The sequence below is a fragment of the Pelobates fuscus genome, chromosome 10 (genome assembly GCF_036172605.1).
Source record: "Pelobates fuscus isolate aPelFus1 chromosome 10, aPelFus1.pri, whole genome shotgun sequence".
In the NCBI taxonomy this organism is placed as follows: Eukaryota; Metazoa; Chordata; class Amphibia; order Anura; family Pelobatidae; genus Pelobates; species Pelobates fuscus.
Window position 1 is genome coordinate 43,188,094 of NC_086326.1, and position 25,713 is coordinate 43,213,806.

A 25,713-nucleotide genomic window follows, 5' to 3' on the forward strand; every position below is an offset into this window, starting at 1 on the left:
TCTTCAGTCTGGCACTATCAGCTCTGCCCAGCAACTTCCATTCGAGTCCAAGGCTTCAATCATGAATCCTAGGGCCAGGGTGCAGCTGAGAGTATCAGCGTGTTAATAGTTAAACTCTTGAAGTAAAGCAAGTGCCTCGGATACCCATGTACCATAACAATTGAATTATGATTCAGTTGTTATGGTGCCAGGAGTGCCCCTCTAATTGCAGCAGCTCACCATTAAAAGGACGGTGAATATTCACAATATGCAACCATTTCTTCACAAATATGCATCTGGTAGCATTGATTAGCTTGGAACCCCGAGCTAACCTCTGAACGGCTAAGGAAAAGGGTGAAATAACAGGAGCTAGAGCCAGGAAGGATTAGAGCCTGCACGAAAAACAAGGAATATAAAAGGAGTACAGAGGTTTCATATGGAGGCTAAGCCCTCTGAATTCTAGCCATATGGGTTTTATTAAAGCTGAGATTAGACAAATGAACTCAACCTGGAAGAGGATACACTTAAGGTAGATCAAGCCACAGACAAAGACAGATACGTTATTTATGCACTCATATCTGTACATCAAGGGACAACCACAATATGCTACTGCAACTACTAACACTAACACTCTGTTCCACACTTTCTCCAGCACTTATATATCCTTGGCACCACATTTTAAAATGACTACAATGATCATATTATAGAACACATCACATTTTACACTAGAGGTCTTAGACACTACATACTTTAAAAATGGATAGATTAGCATCATGCAATAGGGTTCACTCAAGAAGGATGCCAGGACCATAAGCACAAAACATTGCTCGGGAGAGTCAGTAAATATAACGCCACGGCCCATCATTAAACACAGGAACAAGTCTCCTGTTTTTGGCAAGTGAAAATTCAACTTTAGCGAGTGGAAATTAACTCCTGGTGAGTGACATGGATCATCCAGGCTTGCAGTGGTGAGAAACTTTAAAGGCCTGGCTAGGAATGTAGTCCTTGGATTGAATATATAATACAGTATAGCCAATACATTGTTAAACACAGATCTGCACACCAGTCAAGCCATAAGACTTTCTTTTCCCACAGGAATCTCACATTTGCAGTGATGTTACTACCGCAAAGGGTTCTGGGTGAACATGCAAATTAGTTTAACAAAGAATCCAATTTTTGCCCCATTATTCCACTTTATACATGGATTCCTTGGAGTATGTGTCTGCTGTATACAACAGCTTTGAAACACAACTCAGGAAGAGGAGCAGAGCCAGTGAAGCACTCATGGACTGCTGTTTCATTGTTAATGCAACTCATCAGCATGAGGTTGGTTACTGGCTGGCTATGGAGGCTTGGCGTTACTTGCGGAGCACAAACCAAGAAAGTTATGGTGGGGGAAAATAGTGATTGAAAACCCCTTCCAACTGAAGTCTGTGGATAGTAAACTTTCATTTTTACTTAAAGTAGATAAATGTCAGCGCTGTGCAATAGTCCCAAATCAGTGTTTGTGGGGAAGCTGGGTATTGAGGTAAATGTGTATGATTTCCACCTCCACAGCGGTGGTTTAGGAAATTAGGAGTATTCTGTGTAAACTTTGTATCCAACAGCAGTGATCACAGTAACGTATCTTCAAAGATACAAACCAAGCGGAGAAAGTGCAACACAGTTTATTAATATCATGTAAAAATAAAACTCCAAATCCTTAAAAAAAAAAACAAAAAAAAACAACCTCATACACAGTAAAGGATTTGGAGTTTTATTTTTACTTGATATTAATAAAATGTGAAGATACGTTACTGTGATCACTGCTGTTGGATACAAAGTTTACACAGAATACTCCTAATTTCCTAAAGCACCGCTGTGGAGGTGGAAATCATACACATTTATCTCAATACCCAGCTTCCCCACAAACACTGATTTGGGGCTATTGCACAGCGCTGACATTTATCTACTTTTGGACATACTATCACATAGATTTGCAGAATAACCTTTTATGTCTGGCAGCTAAAAAAATGTTATCTTTGGAATTTTAATATTTGGTGTCATACAGACGATTTAATTTTATATTGCGCTTTTTTGTTTTTTCATTTTTAACTTGCCTATTTCCAGTGGACAGGCTCACTTGGCACTGCTTACTCCTCCTCATGTGGCAACATGGCCTCCTCTGTCGCCGGTCCAATCCAATGCACCTCAAAGAGAAGCATTGGGGAACTGAGGCGCATGAGCAGCGAGAACTTTAGTACTAGTCACAGAACCCAAAACCTCTACACAATAATATTTTTGTTGAAAGTACATCCCCAGGTTATTTAACCAACAGCATTTTGACACACTTTAACCATTTTATCACAAACCTTGGTCAAATTGGCTGGTTATATTTAAAGTTCTTTTGTGTTTTTCACATGTTTTATTTTGTGGATCACCATAAACCACATATGTCCCACCACTGTCCACCCCTAGTCCCACCTGAAAGGGATTCCATCGGCTGATATCAGTATGGATATCAGCATAGGGTTTTCCCAGCTCACACAGTACAGAGTGTTCAGTGTGATTGCAGCATGAGAGGGAGATCTACCTGCCAATAACACAGTGACCAGTGCTGGGCAGATGGCAAAGCCCAATGCCAATCACAGTCAGCAGAGGCCATGGTGGGAGACATGACAAGGGTGTTTAAGAGCCAGGGGCCTCCCTTTCACTGGGGACAGGTTCAGAGTCACTTCTGCAGAGCATAAATGCTGCACACAGCTCATGTCACTCTGGGGCTATTAATTGTGGCCCCAGATGACAAAGGGGACAATCTGGTAACAAAATATATGTGTGGTTCCCTGGTTTCAACAGATGATGTGCTCAGAATCACCACTGCCGAGTGCCATTGCTCAACCGCAAGGATTTAGGTCTATGGGCAGCTCTCACTTTAAGCGCTGCACACAGCTCATCTGTCAATCTTGGACCACTAATCGTGGCCCCAGCTGACAGAGAGGACTCTCAGTTATCAAATGATACCTTGGGATCCCTGGCACCAGGGATTTAGCCATGCCGGTACATTTAACACATGTCTATCGATGCCTAATGGCATGGATTCTAATGAAATTTGTAAGTGGTTAATTTATACAATGTCAGCACAGACAGAACGTAGAATTGAAGATATCAAAACTGTCTTCAGTACACTTGTCTGGTTTTATTTTAGCAATAAACTCACACACGTTACATACCACAGACACAAAATAACAGCTCCATTAATTAAAACGTGACAGAGTAATAAAAGACCTGGATGTAGTTACCTGCATTGCATCAAGTGTCAGCATGGCAAATGAATGGTGGTCAGGAACATTAATATGCAGACGTGGTACTTTGAATTTATCTACTAGTTGGCTCTTCCAATGAGTTTTAGGTCTGTATTGTACATAAAAAGCAGATGGTCCCAGACACTGAACATTTCCAGCTCGGTTAACCATCACTCTACCAGAGGCATTCGGAAAACACGGCTTTGGAAAGTGAAAACCCTGAACTAAAATGTTAAATCTATAACTGAAATCTTAAAATGGGAAATTTCTCTTTTTTATATGTTTAGACTGAGAAAGGAAAAAAAATGCTACACAAGTCTAAATTTTAGGGCACGTGGGTGATAGGCATGAGAACTAAAAGACATGTAGAAATTCCATTGCATAGCTCTCAGATTTAGAAAGATGTCTATAGGATATTCTAATCTTCAATGGAGAAGAATGACTTTGAGTCATTGTCAAGCATATTTCCCAGTCCTTCAGATTTTGTTGAATTGGATCCCATTTTCCATATGGAATTACTGGCATGCACAGATTACAATTTCCACCCAAGTCCCTAGAAGGCATCTTCTCAGAGGGCCTGAAGATCTCTCACAGTAAAGTAGTCTTTATGTCTCACATGCGGTAGAGAACCATACGTTCTGCGCAGGTCTGTCCGACCAGCCCTGCGTATTGTCTTACATCCACCTCGTCATTTTGCCCCTTTCGTCTTTTCTTGTAGATGCTATACGGCATTACGGTACGTTTGTGCAGTACTCGAACTCGTCCCAATTCAGTCAGGTTGTCTCTGTCCTCTGTGAATATAAACAAAGTTAAACCCAGAGAATCTCCTTTTAAATAAAACAACAAAATTCCCTTAAAATCCAGGCTGCGGAATTCTTAGAAATACGAAACACACACTATAAGGTTTATTTACTAAATGGCGAATTGTGATGAAATGAAAACAGAACTGCAAAAACTAGGAAAAAGGAAGGAAATGGCACTGAATTAGAGATTGTTTTTATTTATTTATAACTCCGCTACATTTGGCCCAAATGTTGTAATTTGCTTTTGTTTTACAGATTTTGTGAATAAACCCAAGGGTATTCACTAAATTGCGAATGGAAAAATCTGAGGTGACTGACTAATTTGTTATTGAAGCTCAATTTGGGTTAAAAGGATTTAAACCCATTAGAAAATGTAACCACATTGCAGCCTCGTTAATGCTTGGGTGGGATGGGAAGGCAGAGGGAGTCCCTCAGTATAGCAGACTAAGATTGCAGGAAAAAAAAAAGTGTTTTTTGTTATTTTCTGGAACCATGAAAATTATTGCATGGAACATGTTACATTACATGCACTGCCTGCTAAACACATTTCTGCCTATATGGTCCACACTTAATGCTTTTAGATGGATGTTTAAGGTGCTGGCATCATGCTGATGTACAGAGAGGTATATCCTGGTACTCCACTGCCAAAACACAAAATAAATAGGGGAAACCGTGATATTTCCCAGTTGGCCGCTGACAGCTGGGGCTGGCTGTGTGCTGCAGCAAAAGGTTTTTCTGGTCCTCAATTCGCTGGAGAGCTGCGGCATCAGATGGTCGCTCCTCCCAATTAACAGACACGCAGGCTGCCGGAATACTGCGTGACATATCTAGGCGTCCCATAATCAGTGCATGCAGGAGAGAGACCTAGTGACAGCCCTCATCCAGCTAGACCTAAAGACAGCCCAGGAAGCCATTGGGCTCTGGGTAATTGCTGCCCCTTGAGTTTGGCTCCATGGAGCTACACAAAACCAGGAAGTAACCAGGATGCTCCACTGAGCTAAATAAACCAGGCCGCACAGCTTGGTTCATTAGGCAGAAGTCTCCAATTTCTTGCAAAAAGTGGTTTCCTCCACTGCACCTTCACTTCCACCAGAAATGTCTCTGTATATTCCTCATCTGACCCCCTGTCAGTTGTATCCACTTGATTTCCTCTGGGTACATCTAAGTATTTCGGTTTCATCCTCAACGTGCACCTCTGCTTCTTATTAATTTGATATGGAATTCCATAACAATACTCATTATTCACATTCCAATGGCAGTGAGTTTGTGCTTGATAGCTAATGTATCTCTTATATTTATTAATTCCTTGCATTGCACTTTTGCCTGGTTATACTCTTGTACTTACCTTGCTGAATGCCTCATTAAAATGTAATAAAAAATACATTTGCTAGCAGCACATCATACATATAAATACCCTATATATTAAAATAGACACAGTACGAGGATGTCTGTTTAAAAACAAATTAAACATGATGTATGAGTTAACAGAAGGAATAAATTGAGAAGATAGGTTTTACAGCCTTTAACAGCCTTAAAGCAACATTGTCCCAAATTAAGTAAAATCTTTGTTAAATGGATTGCATAATACAAGCATAACCTGCTTGCAAAGGGGTACTTACCTTCTCCTTGGTTACTATTGAAACGTGAATATTTAGAACTGTCCAACAGAGGAAAGCACTTCTCTATGGGCACCCATATATAGGTCTCTGGGCACAACAGGTAAGATGGCTTATACTGACCCTAAGGGGGAAGGAGGAGGAGAAGAAGAAAAAAAAAATAAAGAAAAAAAAAAAAGTTGATTGTGTCTTCTCAACAAAACTGAATTTCCCAACATTAAAGGAATGACTGTTTTGGCATTAAAATAAAAAGCAGACATGCATGCAAATCACGTTTTCATTGATCTAACAAACCTTGTGCTTCGCAATGCTTTTATGTGCACCTTGCTAAACTGGAATTCACAAGCACAGAATTTTACCAACATCGACATACAGAAAATCACAAAGAATAGCGGCACAATTTCCCTAGTAATCACAAACAAGGAATCTCTAATAATTTCGACCCTAAATACCTTTTTAGCTAGTTCAAAATGCGAATACTTAATAACTTTTATTCATTGCGTAAATACAAATGACATGCTTGTTGTAATAAAGGTAGTCGTCTCGTCCCTTGGTTCTTAAACCAACATTCAACAGGAGTATGACATTGTAAAAGGCTCCTGATAAAAGTGCCAATTTCTATGGTAAATCAGCACATTTATAAATAACACCCCTGGTCATCACACAGCCAGAGAGGTTTGCTTCCTGATTCGGTTAGCTCCCCTGAGCTAACGGAAGTGGCATGTACACTCTACTTGAGTCCACCTGCCTTCCCCTTGCATATCATCTTCTCAGACCAGAAGAGGACACAGAGAGGCTTCTCAATGAGAATTGCCTGACTACTTGCATGTAAATAAAATGCTAGTGTCATTCAGAGAAAGGGGGGGAGGGCTTGTGAAGGCTGGCACATGCGCGGCCACATAGGTGGCAAAGCTCCCCCTGCACCAATCAGCATCTCCTCATAGAAATGCATTGAATCAATGTATCTCAATGGGGAGCGTACAGGGTGGAGACGCTGAATGTAGTTACTGCGCTGAAATAGGAATCACCTCTAGTGGCCTTCCGAGTAACTGCCACTAGAGGTGCTACTAGGCAGCAATATAAACACTGCATTTTTACTGAAAGGGCAGCATGTTTACAGACAAGCCTGCAGGGACATGCCATAGACACCAGAACCTCTACATTAAGCTGTGGTGGTTCAGGTTACTATAATGTCCCTTTAATGTAAATAATCATGATATGAGATATGACTTAATGGTTTTAAGGTTCTGAGCGAGATAGGTTTTTTTGATGTATAAATGTCTGCAAGAGACTAATCTCGGACTGTGCTTTGTGCATTAAGATCAATAAACAATTAGTCAGTACTTCTGGTGTAGATTTCGTTACTTTCTAGAGAAACTTGTCAGCACCCAGAAACAGTATACTTAATATTTTAATTTGCCTCCCTTTTCTTTTCTCTTTATAGTTTGCTGGATATAATATCTCCTCCAGCAAGTTTAAAAAAAATAAATAAATAAAAAATCAAATGAATTAAACAAATTACATAAATTAAAGGTTATGGGGAAATTTTTAAATGTTATTAGGAGCAAACAATTTTCTGTTAGATGCAAATGATCGAGATATCTATTTTACGAAATCCATGTGCGATAGAGTTTGGGTCAATTCAAAGGATGTTAAATCTCTGGCCAATATCGGTTGTTGTGGGATGGCAGCTATGTAACATTGTAAAGAATTGTAGCAAAAATACTGTAAAAAATGGACGTTCGCAGTGATCTGAATGAGCTCAGTTCCCGAAGCAGATACTATGTGTTGGATTTGAAGTATCGAATGACCCACAAGATGATTACATCTCCGATCATATATGAGAAAATCATGGTTAGTTATGAAAAGCAGAAAGCCATAGGTTAACAATCAGTATATTTCAAAGGTTTATCCATATTTGTCCAAGAAAAACTGTAATACATTGTTCAGCTAGTGAATGACAAACAAAGCATAGGCTGTTAAAGTGTTAGATGGATACATATACGCAAAAAAAACAAAAAACAACGAACTAAAGCAACCTTGTAAAGTAAGACATAGGGTCAGTGCAGGAAAGCCTGTTTTATTTATCTTGTTCCCAATATATATATATATATATATACATATCTGTACAACAAACACTGATAACACTCATACATCCGCTCCAAGTCCCACTGCATTAGGATAAGGGGCAAAACTAATTAAAAAAAAAAAATTATTTTAGTCCCGGAAACACTAATCGTGTGGCTGATAAGAGAAGGATTTTTCACCCCTTGGATGTGAGGTCTCTCAGTTTCTAGCAGACCAGATAAACTAGAGGACACAGCACGCTGGTGATCAAAAGGAAAAAAGTGTCATGTTTAAAAATATAAAATCACATAAACATGTTGGAAAACACAATGTGCTGTCTGGGTTAATGTGCTCTGTGATTAAAACAGAAATATCTCCTGTGGATTAGAACTCTCAAAAATACTCATTTGACTTTAGCATACGGTTAGATTATGAACCAAACGTCCTGAGAGTGTTTGCTCTAAGATAAGCCTAAATTAGTGTTACTTTTAATACCCTTGGTTTTTATCACTTTATTTATTGTATTAAATACAGATATTTTTTTTCATTATCCTGGGTTTTATTCTGGAACTCCATAAATCTTCTGGACCTTATCTTCCACGGTGGGGAGTGTGCAACCAGAGTCTTATGAATTGAGCAAATCCTTACTCTGCTCCAAAGCTAGTAAGTGGATCTTCTCGCACTGAATTTATCTTATAAACAGTGCACACTATGTTTTTATATTTCACATATACCACAGAGAAGGTACTGCATCATCAACACATCCTTAGAGGTGGGATTATATCACTCGACGTTGTTTCAAGTATCAATATAGAAGGTTCCAATAAATGTGAGTGCATCCTTATCCACATATTTTATAGTTTCATATAGTCCCAAGCTACTACACTATGTAATGTCTCTTTCTGTCCCCCCCCCCCCCCCATTTTGGACTACCCACCGGGACCAAGAGAGACACTGCACATCTTTAAGCGGGGATTGCGTCGCCCAAGCACATCTTTAAGCGGGGATTGCGTCGCCCAAGCACATCTTATTGGAGCTACTTCATAACTCCAGTTCCTGTATGCGTATCTCTTTTTTCCTCCATACCCCATTTGTAGAATATACAACACTATATTATGCTCCATCGTCTTTCTATATCTCATTGCATAGATCACCTGAGGACACATCAAGGAGCTACACCCAAATCTTCCTACCAATATCTCCTATTTTTTCTGGAAAAGAGATTCTGCCTGGGTTGTTTGAGCTGCCCCTTTTCACCTACCAGTATTTTTCTGGTGCTGAACCTTGCTATTTGTGTATTTTGGAAATAAAATGTAAAAAAAAATCTATGCCTAGAAACTAAACGAGCATTTTATAATATTACAACTTTGTTCCAGAATTCTATTCTGTATAAAACATATTGTGAACCGAACATTTTGTGTATTTTGTTTAAAGAGGACCTGTCTTCTTTTTATTCATACTAAATTTACAATGTCGACAGGTTTTCAAATTATTATTGTGCAAGTTTAGGGGCTATTTTCCCCCAATGACTCTTCTCTCTTAAAACTCAGAAGATTAAAAGGGACAATCCTATTGTATATAGAAAAAGCATTAAACAAAGCAGTAAACATATAAAATAAAATAAATAAAAGTTTTTCCCCATATGAGGTTCTTGAATTTATTGTAAATTTGTAAGAAGCTCTTAGGGAGTGACATAGCCAGTTATACTTCCTTAAAGGGACACTGCAGTCTGAAGTTGACTCATGTTTAAAATGTAAAAAAATAAATACTTTATAGCAAGTAAACAAAAAAACAAAACAAAAAAAAACATTGAAATAAATGCAATAATTCACAGAAATGAATTGGTTTCAATGCCATGGGCAAGGTATATGCATGCATATCATATAAAATCCACTTCCTAAAATGGTAGAAAATAGAGAATGGAAATTGTATATATAAAAAAAAAAAAAAGCTGTGGTTTTAAACAGTGAATTTTCAGGAATCCAATGTAAACTGGAAGCATAGCGGATTTAATAAATAACGCTGTAAGACTGTTTTGGGAAAACAGTAGATCACCAGTTTTTCTAGATATCTTCTAGATGTCAGGGTGGAATTGTTAAATTATACAAGTAAAACATTAAAATATTTGGCAAATATATTAATTAAAATATGCCGTCATTTAAAGTCCCTATACTACAAATGCACACGATCTCCATATTCTGCATTAAGGTCTCAAAAAAATAAGAAAATGGCTCAGTTAAAGAAAGTTGTATTCCTAACACTATAGCTCCCTCTGCCTCCCCCCTCCCTCGCGCCCCCTACCCCGTGGTCAATAATTGGTCAAAAACCGTTTCTTTATTTACCCAATTCCAGAGCCGATGTCCCCTGGTGCTGGGTTGTCTGTCAACCTCCTCCAACGTCACCCGACACATTTGGCTCTCCCAATAGGGAAAGATTGAATTAATGCTGTCATTTGGGATTTTCACAGACGCTGGAGGTCCTCATGCAGAGCGTGAAGAAGTCCAGTAACAAGCGACCTAAAGTTGCCCAGCAAACAGGTCTGGTAGACAACCAATAGAGGCTGTCTTAGTTCTGCAATCTAAACATTGCAGTTCAATAAAAAACTTTGTTTTACTTTGCAGGACTAAGGGGGGCAAGGACACTGCACCCAGATCACTTTTATGAGCTGAAGTGGTCTGGGTGCCTATTGTGACCCTTTAACTTTCAATAGCATACTTATTTCTGTTTTGTTGCTGACCATATTTTTCTGTCTTGTGCCAATGGCTGTGTGTCGACAACTATACAGGCTGCAGTGAAATACGACTGCTCTATATTTAATAGGGTTGTTAATCTAATTTAGTGTTGCCCCTTTTTATCACTATGGTTAAATGAATTGCTGGTTGACCAAGTGGTGTACTAATTTATGTGTAGGGTGGGTGTAGGAATTTGATGTGGGGGGAGGGGTGCAGAATTTCTATGTGTAGGGGCTGTATGAACTTTGTGAAGTGGGTGCAGGGTTTTTTGTGTAGGGGTGTATAAACTTTATGTGATGGGGGTGCAGGGTTTTTATATGAATGGGGGGTATGAATTTGATGTGTAGGGTGGATGCAGGGTTTGTATGTGTGGGGGCTGCACCTCAGCTATCAATCAAGTTACACAAAGTGATTTAGCATTTTGTACGTTGGTGCTTGCCCATAGAAAAATACACAGAGTTTATGGTACTTGTTGTCAGGGTCCCTTCTGTGGTGACCAGGGTTGTCCCTCATGGTACTCACCTTTCACATGACGTAGGTCCCCTTCAGTTTTCCTCTTCCTTCTCCAGCCATTTTCACCTTGGCAAAGATAGCCCCGCCCCTTTTTATGACGCAGAAAGGGGGTGTCGACGTCATGAGGCTAATGACGTCATGTTCCGCCGAAACGTTCGGATTATGCCGTTTTGGAGGCGTGGTTACCATCCTAACAAGCCACAGTATAAAAAGGACTTAAAGAGCTAGGTTCATTGCCCTGTTGTGGTTAATTTTTGTTCCCTGTAGTGCTTGTTTCGTATTCTGTATTCCAGCTTTTGATCTTGGCTCCGTTTGTGACTTCTCTTCATTCTATACTCCTTTGACCGGGCTTTGGCTTACTCGCTTATCCTGATTTCTGTACTCCTTGACCTCGGCTTGAATTTGACTACCCCTTGTTCTTAAACGTTAGTCCGGTGAGGTCCGGTATACGTTACCCTTTATCTACATTCTGCGTGTTGGATCCCAATCAAACACCAGTATAAGGAGAATTTTTTTTTTATATCAAGACAAAAACAATAGTCTGCTTAACCCAACTGTCTGCTGAACAATACCAAATTATTATATTGAATAGTTCTCAGAAAGCAGTCTAACATCCCAAGCACAACAAGATTTAATTTTAAAGTGAATTGTAAAAACCATCGGCAATGTTTTACTGGTTACAGCTATTTGTGAAGAGCTGCTAAACAAAAATGCACACATTGGAGCCAGTGACCTAAAGAACGAATATTCTTTTATTTATCGCACATACCACAAGTTAGAGGCACACACTATCAAAAGAGCGTGGATGCAGAATTATGTAATACACAGAGGGATTCCAGTTTGATGCTTGAATAACTTCTAAAGCACAAAGTGCCGCCATCTGCTAGATGTATAATTGGGGCAAAGGCAGAATGCATTTTTTTCCCTGGCCTTTTTATGTACAGCCATGTACCCAAAATATTGGCACACACTACATGCCCCAGGACGAAAACATCAGAAGGAGGCTGTAGCCCTGTTTCCCCTCCCCGCACCTTCTTTGGAGACCATTCAAAAGAAAGCCTAGAAGGGATTTGTAGAAGGGACTGTAAATGTTATTTGCTCTGTCAAGTCCTGGCGAAGAAAGGGTCATGGTGAGATCAGACTTTAACAAAAGGGATATTTAACACAGAGGAGTCCACACAGGCTGGTACTGGGAAGGTTAAACATACAGATCATTCTTACGCTCACATCTGCATTCTGTTGCTGCACAATAACCCCTGTTGAGTTTTTAATAAAAGGGTATTAAGGCAGCTTTGCAGTTTTAGAGATCTTGCCGCTGCATAAGCACTTTCTTCTGAACTGTCATCAGTACAGCATTAGGGACAGCAACACCTTAAGAAGAACAACGTCTGGAGGTCATGGGAGAGAAACGTTAATTTAAAAAAAAAATAAAAAAAAAAATACTAATTTGGTGGAGCATACCATTAGTGGAATCTGTGCCAAAATACACTCATCTCTTGGGAAATTTAACCTCAAACAGATTAACAGACTCAATGCGTGGCTTGGAGTTAAGTCACAATCATTTCCATTTGAAAACCTGATCGCAGGACAATGTTACAAACACACAGAAACACCACTCTCATTGTGGGAGTTGTAATTCAGTGCAAAACCAGAATAGGATGTGTATATTGTGCTCTAGTGAACAAAACAGAACAAAATACTTTTATTAATAAAAAAAATGCTAATTTCCTAGCAGTGAAAATCCAAAGTTTACATTTAATGTATTTTTACAGTGCATTATTTTGCAATGAATACATCTATTCCATGGTTGGGAGTATTGCAGCGTTCTGTATAACAGCAGCCCTACCTGGCTGGCACGGTTGCACATCAGCTCAGTTTGCAGCCAATGTGCCTTTTTTTTGGGGCACATCTCCAGGAGAGTGTCAGCATTGACACTCAATGCGTCACTCATCTTCCCCAAGTTGGCAGGTATGCTTACTGAATAAACATTTAGCTTTATGTTTGCATCCCATCCAACTGTAGAGAGTATTGGCGTTTTATTCAGGGATCTCTCTTTTAAAATAGGGATATAAGTAAAACACGCTCTCTTCGGACGAAGGGAAAGGACTGTTTTGAGAGCAGCTGTCGTCTACAGTGCTATATGTGCAAAGAGATCCTAGTGCCAAGATGAAAACTGCAAGTGTGATATTCCTTGTGATATAAGGATGTTTTTTTGCAGGTTGTGGTGCACTGGGCCACAACTAAATCTAAACCCTTAACGTAGCTGTAATGCAGGGGCCTCATATAGCCTATATATAAAATAATATGTATAATAAATCTGTATTCTTAATGTTAAAGATGCATGCCTGGACTGCGTTGTGACATTGTATAAAAATAAAAAACGTTTTACATGGATGCAATGAAACCAAGTAACTTGGAAAAAAAAAAATAGCAAAGAGAGAAACATGTTTTCCACGAGATGAAATGTTGCTGCAGAGCTTTAGCTCTGTCTGTGTATTCTGCCTCTGGGGCACCTAAGCCTGAGTAATGGCAATTCTAAAAGGAGGGGAGTGGCATGGAAGCAGTGCCTCTGGTTGGCTGCAAACCAAAGCACTGTAGGGCATTCAGTGCAAACTGAGCACTTGCTCAGAATTCTTGGTATGCAGCTGTACCTCACCCTCTGTAAAAACAAACCAAGTCCCTCTCTATTCTCGCACAGCCTGGAGTCCTGAGTGCTCCGTAGAACAAAGCACCAAATATTAGCGCAGCTTGCTCAGACTTACTGGCTACCAACAACGCAGCAGTAATCAATGACAATTTACCTATATGAAAAAAACATAAGGATGAAGTAAAACGTTTAATCACCCAGACCCATCGTTTCTAGTTAAAACGAAGAGGAAAGAAAATAATCCCATCACATTTTCTTTAATGGGGGGGAAAAAAATCCTTCCTGACGGTAAAAAAAAAAAAAAAGCAGTTAGGAGCCAAGTTACTGTCCTCATGCACGGACTCTGTTGCGCAAACAAGAGCATAAAGAGACGGCTAGTACTGGAGAAACGATAATATGAATTATCTTGTATACACATACACACAAAGGAGGAGCTTACGTTCTATGCAACACATATACACAGTATATACAAACACACATGCAGTAACTGTTCTACAAATAAATGAAGTGAAGTGTATTGGTTCAGATCCAAAGGGGTAACCAATAAGATCAATTAGTGGAGGAGAAATATGAGCAACTGGCTTACTTGTTATCTATTTACAGGTTTTTGCAACTTTTTAATAAAAATACCTAAAAAGGTTTTACTACAACAGCAGCATCAGTTATGCGCGTAAACACAGAAAAAGCAATTGCGTTTGACAGGTCACAAATAGCGCTCCTTTACACTAAGTACTGTCCTACAGTATACAGGGTTTACATTACTGCCTAGGAACACTCAGATGGCCACTAGAGGTGCTTCCAGGGTCAGCGCTACACAGTGTGCCGCACTGACTTTCAGCATCTCCACGCTCGGCATGGAGATGCTGAATGCTCCTCATAGAGATGCATCTCTACAAGGAGATGCTGATCGGTGCAGCAGCCTCCCTAAACATCTTATGGGAAAGCGTTGTATTGGCTGGGATCGTCGAATTTGATCATCTCAGCCAAGGAGGTGTAGTAGGTTGGTGCCTGCTGCGATTAAACCGGTGAAAAGGCAAGTTAAATCACATTTTTAAGGTAAGCAGAGGGGAGCCGGGGACCTAAACTGCAGTTTTACAACAACAGTGTCAGGAATACATGTTTGTTTTCATTTTTTGTTTTACAGAGTTAAAAAGACAGGGGCATGGCACTCAGACACCGAGTGGCACTCATCATTGAGATCAGGTAGTCTGGTTCCTTACAGAGTCCATTTAAGTAACATTGTAAGCTTTAAAACTGTACTTACTGGTAAGGTGATCTGATCGGGATTCAACCTGAGATCCCAGTTCTAAGGCAGAGATGTTATCACTGCTCTAACCAGAGATTTTAAAGGGGATTGCCTTGACTGATTAATGGACCTATGTGGACTATATGCATGTTACAGGGCAGCACTTTTTATACACAGACCAAGGGCATGAAAAAGTGATGAGTTCACGAAAAGAGTGGATCTGGCAACAATGGTCAAAAACATGGAAATACTGGATACTGTTTAAATAATAATAATTAAAAAAGCAAAATGTGATAGAGTAATAAAACCTGAAAGGCACATGAAAGAAAATGCAGTTCTAGGAACATAGTGTTTGCACATTTCCAAATTAACATGCAAAAAAGCACACTGTGTTACATAAAGATAATTACTAGAGGAGTGTAACAATCCACTGGACATACCTTATACCTCATCTTGGGACAAGTGTGTATGTAGAAACCCATGTAATAATAGCACAGATCAGCTGCTTGTTTGTGGAGGTCACGAGTGAACTCGATTTCTCTGTGGATTTAAAGGTGAAATTAAACAAGTTAAATTAGCAAAAGGTTCATTGTGTTCTCAAATCTGTTTAACAACAGTCTACATGAGCAAGCTCTACAGATATTGCCGTGTGTGGTATTTGGAAGAAAATGGTCTAACAAGCTAATGTTCTGAAGTCATTTTCAAGTATATTGGACCTGGTCTTTTCCTTAGATCATAGAAGAAATGAAGAAGACAATGAGAAGAGGGTAAAAATAAATAGATTTTTTTATCTTGCAAGTATATTTTATCCTCACGTATCATTCTGAGGTAGAGAAGGTAAAAAAAAAAAAAAAATATTAAACTGAACATTGCTCTGAGTCATAGTCATTAATCAAAACATTGCAGCAAGGTCTGGAGCTTCATACATAAATATGCGTCAACTGCGTAAATGCCAAAAGTATTTTAAACAATGGAAACCGCAGTCATGACGCAGACGGCAGGAGAACAAATCTCTTCACGTATTTTACGATTCATCGTATATTAGTCAAGCATACGGACCTTTTCCTTGTTTAAAAAATGCTTTGCTACTGATAGAGGGAGTCTAAGTGAGGCCACCATGTTCCTTCCTGTGTTATGTGCATATACCCCTACTAAACGGGTGCCAGCATTCCCTCCAGAATTGAGAGTGCATCACACTCTGTTTCTTTACTTGGTGTAAATAAGCGCCTGAAAATAACTCTGAGCTGTAAATCTCTCCATTCTCAGCATGTCTTACCGTAAGGCGGAGTACACCCCAAGTGAAAGGAATGAATAATCAGGATCGTAGTACAGATATACAGAGGAGACACAATTAGGAAGGATATCGATCACTCCCACAGCAACAATCTTTCCATCTAGCCAATACTGTTGGTGGAAGGAACCATAACCACAGGTGGGTCCATCAGGGCGCGTCTCGGGCTGCATAAAAGAAAGAACAAAAAAACAAAACAGAAAACGTAAATGTGAATACCTGCAGCTTAAAAAACATGGAAGAGGCCGGTATTGAGTGTTTGTGCTTTCACAGAGGTTGCATGAAATGTAGGTGAAAACTAGAAACGTTTTTGTCCAGACCCTTAAACCAACAATTTGACCAACATTCTATGGCCTTGCTCTTACAAAATAAACTGATGCTTGGATTGAGGGGCTTAACAATTCAATTGAAAGTTCCTTCAAGGGTGACATTAATTATCACCGGTTTCTACTCATGAAGTCCAACTGATCTAAACATTACTGGACCAGAAGCGGAGGAATAATAAAATGCATAGCGCATGGGACGAACCCAGTGAGATTCTAGATTTGCTTATAATTTAGAGATCGAGAACTTTACAAGTTTAAGCATAGTTTTCTTTAAAAATGCCTTTTACATGTGAACATATTAACTAAAAATCACAATTGGAAGCAGCGTACATATTCACTTGAAAAAACAAACAAAACATTACGTAAGAAACATATTTGTGACTATTACTGGTAGTGTTTAGCAAGACTGCCCCACACTGCCACCTACAGGAATTCGTAACACTTGTATCCTGTACATTTGCTGCACAACAAATTAGAATGTTTTAATAGCAGAGGTGGAATTTTAGCCTTCAGCATATAATATGCTGCTGGATCACAGCCCTAATTACCTCCTGTATGTTTGATTTCTTTTGTCAGAAGATGACATGAGTTTAACCATTGTACAGTGCTACAGACTAAGTTTCCATTTTTAATTTGCTAGTAGTTTAAATCTGTGAGGTCATACAAAATTGGGAAGGATGCTACACACCTCACCCTTGGTCCCTTACTGAAAGCATTTCCAACGGGTTTGTACACAAGAGAAGTTCTGAAAGATAACTACGTGGCATTTTTTGTGCCCACAGAACGACTGATGTGGCGTTTAAATCAGTTAGTATAGTCACTTCTCACACCTAATAAATCCGGCACAGACTATTTTGTTTACTGTGGTTGGACAGACATGCATTTCAAGGTTCATGTTCGGCCTTCGCCAAGCTTAAAATAACAAAAATAAGGTCACATACCAATAATTTGCTTCATACATGGTATAAACCCACAAAGGCTTCAGGCCTTGCTGATGAAAGTGTACCTCTTTATACTATAAGATAGCAGCAGTCTTGGGAAGGTAAACCATTATGACGTTATTGTGTGTTGTGTACCAGGCACGGTAAGGCTAAGTAGCGAACATTTAACATTTATCCCTTACACGATGAAGAGGCCAGAATATTATGGAGGATATACCTGGAACGCAGACTAATCTCATACGATTAGTCACTACGTTGTCTGCTTGCATTCTCCTCATTTTTCCCTTCGTGTTATGGGACAGACTGCAGGATGGACTCGGACTCTGTATGGCAAAGAGTTTAGACTCTGCTGTGTCTTAGTTTCCACATAAATTTGACTTTGTTATTTTGACACTCCTTAGGGCAGCAGCCAAATGCCAACTCTGTAATAAACTAGTTGCAAAGATGGAGGAGGGGAGAAGGAAGGCCTAGACAGTCAGCGGGTGGTTGGGGGGGGGGGGGGGGGGCTCTAGAAGGCCTGGTGTTTTATACACTCCAAAGTGATTTATGACCCAGATTGTGAAACAGCATGAAGTACACAAATCAGGAACAGCATGAACGTCGTGTGGTGAGGATTACCAGAGAATTAGGCATTTCCAATGTATATTAATAGCCCTTTTGTAGTGAAAGCAGACTGCGTGGATTTGCAATATGATGCAGAGTCCCTTAGCGATGAAGTTATAAAGAACATTTTACTGGATGACTTTTTTCACAGAGTACAGTGTCCTGAATGCTACACAAGTGTAAGATATGGTTAAGATGTCGTTATCCTTTGCTGCTACACAAACCCCATGATCTTCATAGAGGCAATATGAAATCCAGAAAATGACATGTAAACTGGTGCACACTATGTGCTTGATTTCATTGCATCGACCGAAAATGGTCAATAAATATCGACTAGTTTCAGCCAATATTTTTATTGGATTTTGAATAGACAGCCACTAGAGGGCACTTCCGGGTTCATAGCACACATTCCGTGTGCTATAGCATCGCTGGACGTCCTCACACTATGTGAGGACCTCCAGCGTCGCTGAAGTCCCCATAGGAAAGCATTGAAAGCATTTTTCAATGCTTTCCTATGGGGAGGTCTAATGCATGCGCATTAGGTCTCCCCCGCCGCCGGCCGCATGCGCGATAGGTCTCCCCCACCGGATGACGTTGGCGGGGGAGGAGCGTGGGCGGACCCTGAACCAGCGCCGAGGGACATCGGCACTGGACTCCAGTAAGTCACTGAAGGGGTTTTAACCCCTTCAGCAACTTGGGATTGGGGGGTGGGAGGGAGAGGGGACCTGCAGTGCTAGGAAAACAGATTGTTTTCCTGGCACTGGAGAGCCCCTGTAAGGAAGCATCAAGAGAAAAGTAAACAGTTTTGCATAAAAAGCATGAAAATATGAATTTTAATTATTCAAAATAGATGCATACATAACTGTCCAGTGAGACATTTGTTTATACATTTCTGCTTTGCAAAGCACAAAATGATGTACACAACAGTGTTTTCTGCGATTAAGGCAAAACTAGAAAGACTGCATCTCCCCTTTAACCCCTTAAGGACCAAACTTCTGGAATAAAAGGGAATCATGACATGTCACACATGTCGTGTCCTTAAGGGGTTAAAGGAACACTATAGTGTCAGGAATACAGATGTGCATTCCTGACCCTATAGTGTTAAATTAACAATTTAGGTGGCCGTTGCCCCTTTGCCCCCCATAAATATGATAAAAACTCACCTTTATTCCAGCTCCGCGTGGGTCTGCCCTGCTGGCCTCGCCCCTGATCCGCCTCCTTGGCTGAAATCATCAGAACTGCCAATCACAGCCAATCTAATGTTTTGGCTGAGATTGTCAATTCTGATGATCTCAGCCAAGAAGGTGGGACAAGGGTGGAGCTAAATGTTGTGATGGCCAATCAGCATCTCCTCAGAGATGCACTGAATCAATAAATTTCTATGGGGAAGGTTCAGCGTCTCCACGCAGTGACCCAGGAAACACCACTAGTGGCAGTCTGAGTGACTGTCTCTGGAGGTGTCCCTAGGCACCAATGTAAACACTGCCTTTTCTCTGAAAAGGCAATGTTTACATGAAAATGCCTACAGGGACATCAAATACACACCATAACCACTACAGTCAGCTGTAGGTGTTCTGGTGACTATAGTATCCCTTTAAGAAAACATTAAAAATCATGCATGTACAGAAACTGATCAGTTGGTAGGAGGGGATGTTGACATGACAATGATAATGTGCGTATTTCATCAGATAAAAGCGGAACTAATTATTACCAGTGTTGATGTACATAGTGTTTTATTTACGCAATGTTTACTGAGCTATACTCCAAGAGGGGCTGGATATGAAACACTAATGTATGTAACATAGTGCAGTACACCAGTTTGTGTTATGGGGCTAGAAAACACATATTTTAGGCATTACACAGTGAATTAATAGTGGAGATACAACTGGCGATTATCAGCCAGATGGTCCAGCAACGCATTTCAAAAGTCAGCGAGTTGTGCATTCCTTCGGTACTAAGCAGATTAAGGAGCTGACAGCCAACGTTGGTTACAACGGGTCAACAAAAGATATTTACACATATTTAATCACTTCATAGCCGGAGGAGGTTAAGAATTTTAAACCGCTTCCTTAAAAAATTCAAATTACCCAATTACAAAACAATTTCAATTTATCTGCATCCTGTTAAAATTAATTACTTCCGTTTGTTTGCAGACTGGACGTTTCACGGATACTCTACTACTTATTCAGCTTACCTGCATCCATAGTAACTCCTAAAGACATCAGATCTATAAACAGCAAGAGAGAGAATGGAGCCCGGCCCTACCCACTAAATTATACTTTATTTTCTAAGTAAGTAGCTTCAATCTTTGGAGACACTATGATACGTAAGGTTATTGCAAAGGGCAGTGCTATGAACTGTTTGCAGGGGAAAAATCTATTCCAATAGCCAAACTGAGCCGCTTAATCAGCTGTGGTGGGGGAATAGGAGGGCTGTGAAACATCTTCGTGGCTACGGCTCCATCTTCAACACCTTTGAAACTAGTGAAAGGCTGGATGTAAATTTAAATACTTAATTTGACACGATTTGTATTCTATTAATTTTTCCTAATTATTATTATATAGGGAATAAAACTATTCTGGAGGCAACTGGTGAATATCATGAAAATGTTTAGTTATGTATTCAGCATACTGACCCTGAAATTCTCTGTGGTTGATTGACTAAACAGAAAACTGCAATAAATAAAAATGTAGGCAACAACTGGAGATCTAAAGAAATCCTGTACTTGCTAATAAGTTAGTTTTAATTTTTTTTTTAACTCTTTAACCCCTTAAGGACCAAATTTCTGGAATAAAAGGGAATCATGACATGTCACACATGTCATGTCTCCTTAAGGGGTTAAAATGACCTCTCTCCACCTGATGAGTTTCAGATAAGTACTACATTTACTTTATAAACTATGGCAACAAAATAGCTGGTAAGCATATAGATAACATACTAAGCTAACCCGAAATTGTCCTCTACACTGTGCTATGCCCAACAACAACTACAAAAGCAACATACCGCATAGTAGATCAGGCATTGTAGGATCACAATGATGTAGGTACCATACGGTAGTGCAGTCTGGATTGCCATTAGAAATTTTGGGGCATCTAATACAGCTCAAGGCCTGGGCCCCTGGCATCCCCTCCCCGAGTATGCTCACAGGGCTGGCTCCCGAGTCCGCCTTAAAGGCCCATTACCCAGTCCACCATCATCTCATAGGCACTTAGAGCTGTGGAATGTAATGTAGTGTGTGAGTGTAGGGGATGTAATGCGTGTGTTTAGAGAATCGAGTGTGTGTAGGAGATGTAATGTATGTGTATGTGTCAGGAAGGAAGTGTGTGTCTCTATGTATAGTTGATGCTGTGTGTGTATAGCTGTTGTTGCTTATGCAGTATGTGTATGTGTGTAAGGGATGCAGTGAGTGCATTTAGTGTATGCAGTGTGTGGCCAGGCAGAGAGACACTCCATTCCCTGGTGGGTCGGTGGTATTTGGAGGCTGTCTACTTGCTCCTGACGGGTGCCCATACTGCTCTTGCAAGAGTGAGATGACCTGGCGGAGGAGCAGACAGCCACCCTCCAGAGCTCCCTCAGTTACAGCATTCAATGGCACATCTTTCACCCCCCTCCCCGTGGCTATAAATAGCGATATATGTATATAATTTTTTATCCACATGGGGTATGGGCCCCTACTACCTGTGCCACTTGTGCTCTAGTTTAGACCTCCATTGAAGGGACATTGATATCTATTATTCTAGCAATTTGGCTATTCTGATATTTACATAATTATTCCTTAAAATGGTCCATCCTATCAGATAGGCATGACAGGTGCACTTGAAACTAAAAGATGTTTTTTTTCTTGCCCAATACATGCAAGCATGAACAAGTGAAAAGACAAAAAAAAAATTAACTAAGTAAATAATTAAAACATCATTTTTCTTTTTTTAAACAAAAGCCATTTGGTCATGGAATGGTTGACCATGCTTATGCCAGGATGGTATGTACAAAACCAAATGGTATGCTACAGTACAAGGCATTTAAACACATTGTAATAACCAGTTTGTATATACCTAAAACAAATGACTCCATCTATACACAACAATCTTTGCATACGGACACGGAGGGAAGTATGACCAGTGCTTTTAACACTGAAGACAGAAGGGGAAAAAGCATGCTAGGCATTGACGAGGTGATAAAAAGCCTTTTCCTATAAAGGCTAATGAGTTGCATTAGTCCTCGACCAGAGTGCAATGCAGGCCAGTGAGAAGGCTTTACACACATGGATCTGTTCAGTAACCCATCAAATTATCAGAGTAATTACAGAAAAGCTTACTATTAAACACAGGCGTGCAGACTGCACTTAGCTCTTCACGTGACTGCCATTATAAAAGCACAATGGCACAAACATGAATACAAAAATAAAATAAATTATCTATTTTTAAAGAGCATTCAAGATGTTTTAAATATGCTTTATGACGTCGGTTAGCACAACTGGCAGTCAATTAACACATTTCAAGCGCCTAATTTACCTGTACTAATGGCTGAACGGACTCTGTCCAGTAACTGAATTTGCACCCCAAGATTTAAAGTACTACAATTGGTGCATTAATCAAATTAGAAACCTCACCAGATATAAAACGCAGAACAGCAATATCTACTGTTGACTGAAAGGGCTGTTAGATGGCAACTTTTCCCCCTTTGCTTAGTAAAAAAAAAATATCGTTCGTAAGCCTTGGTACTGAGGAGGTTGTGGTCATAAAAGATGGACCATGCTGGCTGCCATCCACACGTATGTATGACTGTAAACCACATGAACCATTAATGACCATAAACTTAACTCAAGGGAACAATTCAAGTTAACTTTGCTTTGGCCAATTCAGAACATGAAGGGTACCCCAAAATACAATTTGAATTAATTTACAATTTAGCCTTTAATATCTCAACCAAGGAAAGAATACATGACTAAACCCTACCTTACATAACACTCAGTCTATGGATTCTGAATGTTTCTGTACATGTTAAAAGAACACTATAGTGTCAGGAACACAACCATGTATTCCTGACCTTATAGTGCTAAACCCACCATTTAGGTGGCTTGCCCCCCTCTTACACCCCTTAAAAGGAATTAAAACTCACCTTATTTCCAGCGCAATGGGGGAAGCATTGGATTGGCTAAAATCGACAAGGGGCGGGGCCAAATGCCGTTTTGGCCAATCGGCACCTCCTCATATAGATGCATCAATGCACCTCTATGAGGAAATTCAGCGTCCCCATGCAGAGCGTGGAGACGCTCAACGGCAGTGCTGCCTACTGTGCAGCACTGAGCCAGGAAGCATCTCCAGTGGCCATCTAAGGAGTGGCCAGTTGGAGGTGTCCCTAGGGGCAATGTAAACACTGCCTTTTCTCTGAAAAGGCAGTGTTTGCATGAAAATGCTTGTATACAATAATTATACTCACCAGAACTACATTAAAGGGACACTATAGTCACCTGAACAACTTTAGCTTAATGAAGCAGTTTTGGTGTATAGAACATGCCCCTGCAGCCTCACTGCTCAACCCTCTGCCATTTAGGAGTTAAATACCATTGTTTATGAACCCTAGTCACACCTGCCTGCATGTGACTTGCACAGCCTTCCATAAAAACTTCCTGTAAAGAGAGCCCTATTTAGGCTTTCTTTATTGCAAGTTCTGTTTAATTAAGATGTTCTTGTCCCCTGCTATGTTAATAGCTTGCTAGACCCTGCAAGAGCCTCCTGTATGTGATTAAAGTTCAATTTAGAGATTGAGATACAATTATTTAACGTAAATTACATCTGTTTGAAAGTGAAACCAGGGGAGTTGCGGCTAGGGCTGCATAAACAGAAACAAAGTGATTTAACTCCTAAATGACAGTGAATTGAACAGTGAAATTGCAGGGGAATGATCTATACACTAAAACTGCTTTATTTAGCTAAAGTAATTTAGGTGACTATAGTGTTCCTTTAAGCTGTATTTGTTCTGATGACTATAGTGTCCCTTTAAGTGTAAGGTTGTGTGGGAAAGACCATGGTCAACTCTCGTTCCTGAAGGTGCGGATTTGTCATCAGTTATTTTTACAGTGCAGCCCTTCATCCAAAGGAAAAATATTAACATTCCTACACGGAAAACATCTTTTCAAAGATGTACCAGGCTCTCTCATGCGTGTATGAGCATCTTCTTCTAAGTCCTACAAGTGCCTGTACACGTCATTGGGAACAAGGTTATTTTGCATCGTATGCCTGTCTGCGTCTTGACCACCATTTATACTATGAAAAATGAAAAAAATAAAAAATAAAAATACAGCCCATTGCAAACTTTTAGTTAGTTGTTGGATTACGCAAAACCATGGGAATAAGAGTTCTGTTAAAACTCATACCAGGGTGTAAGTGGCTAAGAAACCAAATAATAAAGCACAAAAATATACAAACCAACGTTTCACACTCAGAGTGACCATGTCTACAGATCTTCATGACCACCCAGCTAGTCTGACAACTACACAAGTTGCAATAGCTACTCAACACTGGTTGCTACAAAATGATCTAGATTTTCTATAATGCTCAGCGACCCTTTTGGCTCAGACTATGTTGTTTATATCAATATTTAGTGGCAGAATGTCAATATAAAAAAAAAAAAAAAAAACGACCTACCTCCCGTTGTGTCACAGAAGTGGAAAGCACAGCTCTAACACATGATGAAACAGAACATTAATCTAAATGTAATTTGTCTTAATCTCTACAGATCACATAGGCTTTCATAAAAGTGGTTCAAGAGTTTGATAAATCAATATTCAAGAAAACATGGCTTACAAAACTAAATACACACAAACATATTCTTTTTTTTTTTATTTACAATGAAAACAATCCTAAATATAAAATTAAACTCGTATTAAATAAGTTAAGTTGGACATTTTTACTTTTATTAAGTAAAGATTTCAGCATAATTGTAGTTTCCCCCACAACAGCCAGAGTCCACATCACGCAATCTTACCTCTAATGGAGAATCGCAGAGAAACCTTGTGAACTGCAGTCCGAAGTGGTATTATGCAACCAGGTCAGTCACACATAGATTGGAAATAAAAAGGAGGAAAAAAACAAAAAACAGTTAAGAATAAGTAAAACATTTGCTTTTTAATATCAGAGTCTAATTTCCATGGCTTAATATTTCACAAAGCATGCCGGAGCTGCATTTGATATCTCCCAACCATGCAATTCACTTTCTTTTCTTTTTTTTTAGTTTATTACATTTAATGAATATTAAGGATATATTTTTAAAATTATTTATATTAATTCTTTTTTAGAAAACATCTCTGTTACCAGGATGAGTAGCCTTGTTGGAATTTCTGTTATCTGACCAACTGATGCCCAACTTAACTTGTCTGCTACTGCGATTGCTCTTTGTGAACCTGCAGTAGCAGGGACGTTAGGCTGAACAGCAATGGGTCTGATCTCCATGTGCGCACTCTGAGCACGCAGTGGGAGGGGGAAAGGGAGGGAGGGTGGCAATTACAAAAATTACAGATGGGACAGGGTGGAGAGAGGGCTACACTCAATGTGGGTGAAAGGGAGGAATTGTTGCGTCAGTCTGTTGGCAGAGTGCAGTGCACGCGGATCAGAGTCGCAAATTTTGCACAGACTTTAACATGGTTCTAGGCTGCCTAAGTCACGTATG

The 25,713-nt window shown here is 39.8% G+C and overlaps 1 protein-coding gene across 3 annotated transcripts in view; it reads right to left on the reverse strand.

Annotated features, from left to right (window-relative positions):
• Nucleotides 1–3,134: 3,134 nt before the first annotated feature.
• ATE1 (arginyltransferase 1) overlaps nucleotides 3,135–25,713 on the reverse strand; it is a 74,809-nt gene continuing 52,230 nt past the window's right edge. For all 3 annotated transcript variants that reach the window (XM_063433742.1, XM_063433740.1, XM_063433741.1), the window contains exons 8-12: nucleotides 25,033–25,065; nucleotides 16,161–16,342; nucleotides 15,325–15,424; nucleotides 5,683–5,803; nucleotides 3,135–4,051 (exon numbers count right to left, since the gene is read on the reverse strand). In XM_063433742.1, the coding sequence (XP_063289812.1) occupies nucleotides 3,873–4,051; nucleotides 5,683–5,803; nucleotides 15,325–15,424; nucleotides 16,161–16,342; nucleotides 25,033–25,065 (615 nt within the window). In that variant the 3' untranslated portion in view covers nucleotides 3,135–3,872. The remainder of the gene's footprint in view (nucleotides 4,052–5,682; nucleotides 5,804–15,324; nucleotides 15,425–16,160; nucleotides 16,343–25,032; nucleotides 25,066–25,713) is intronic.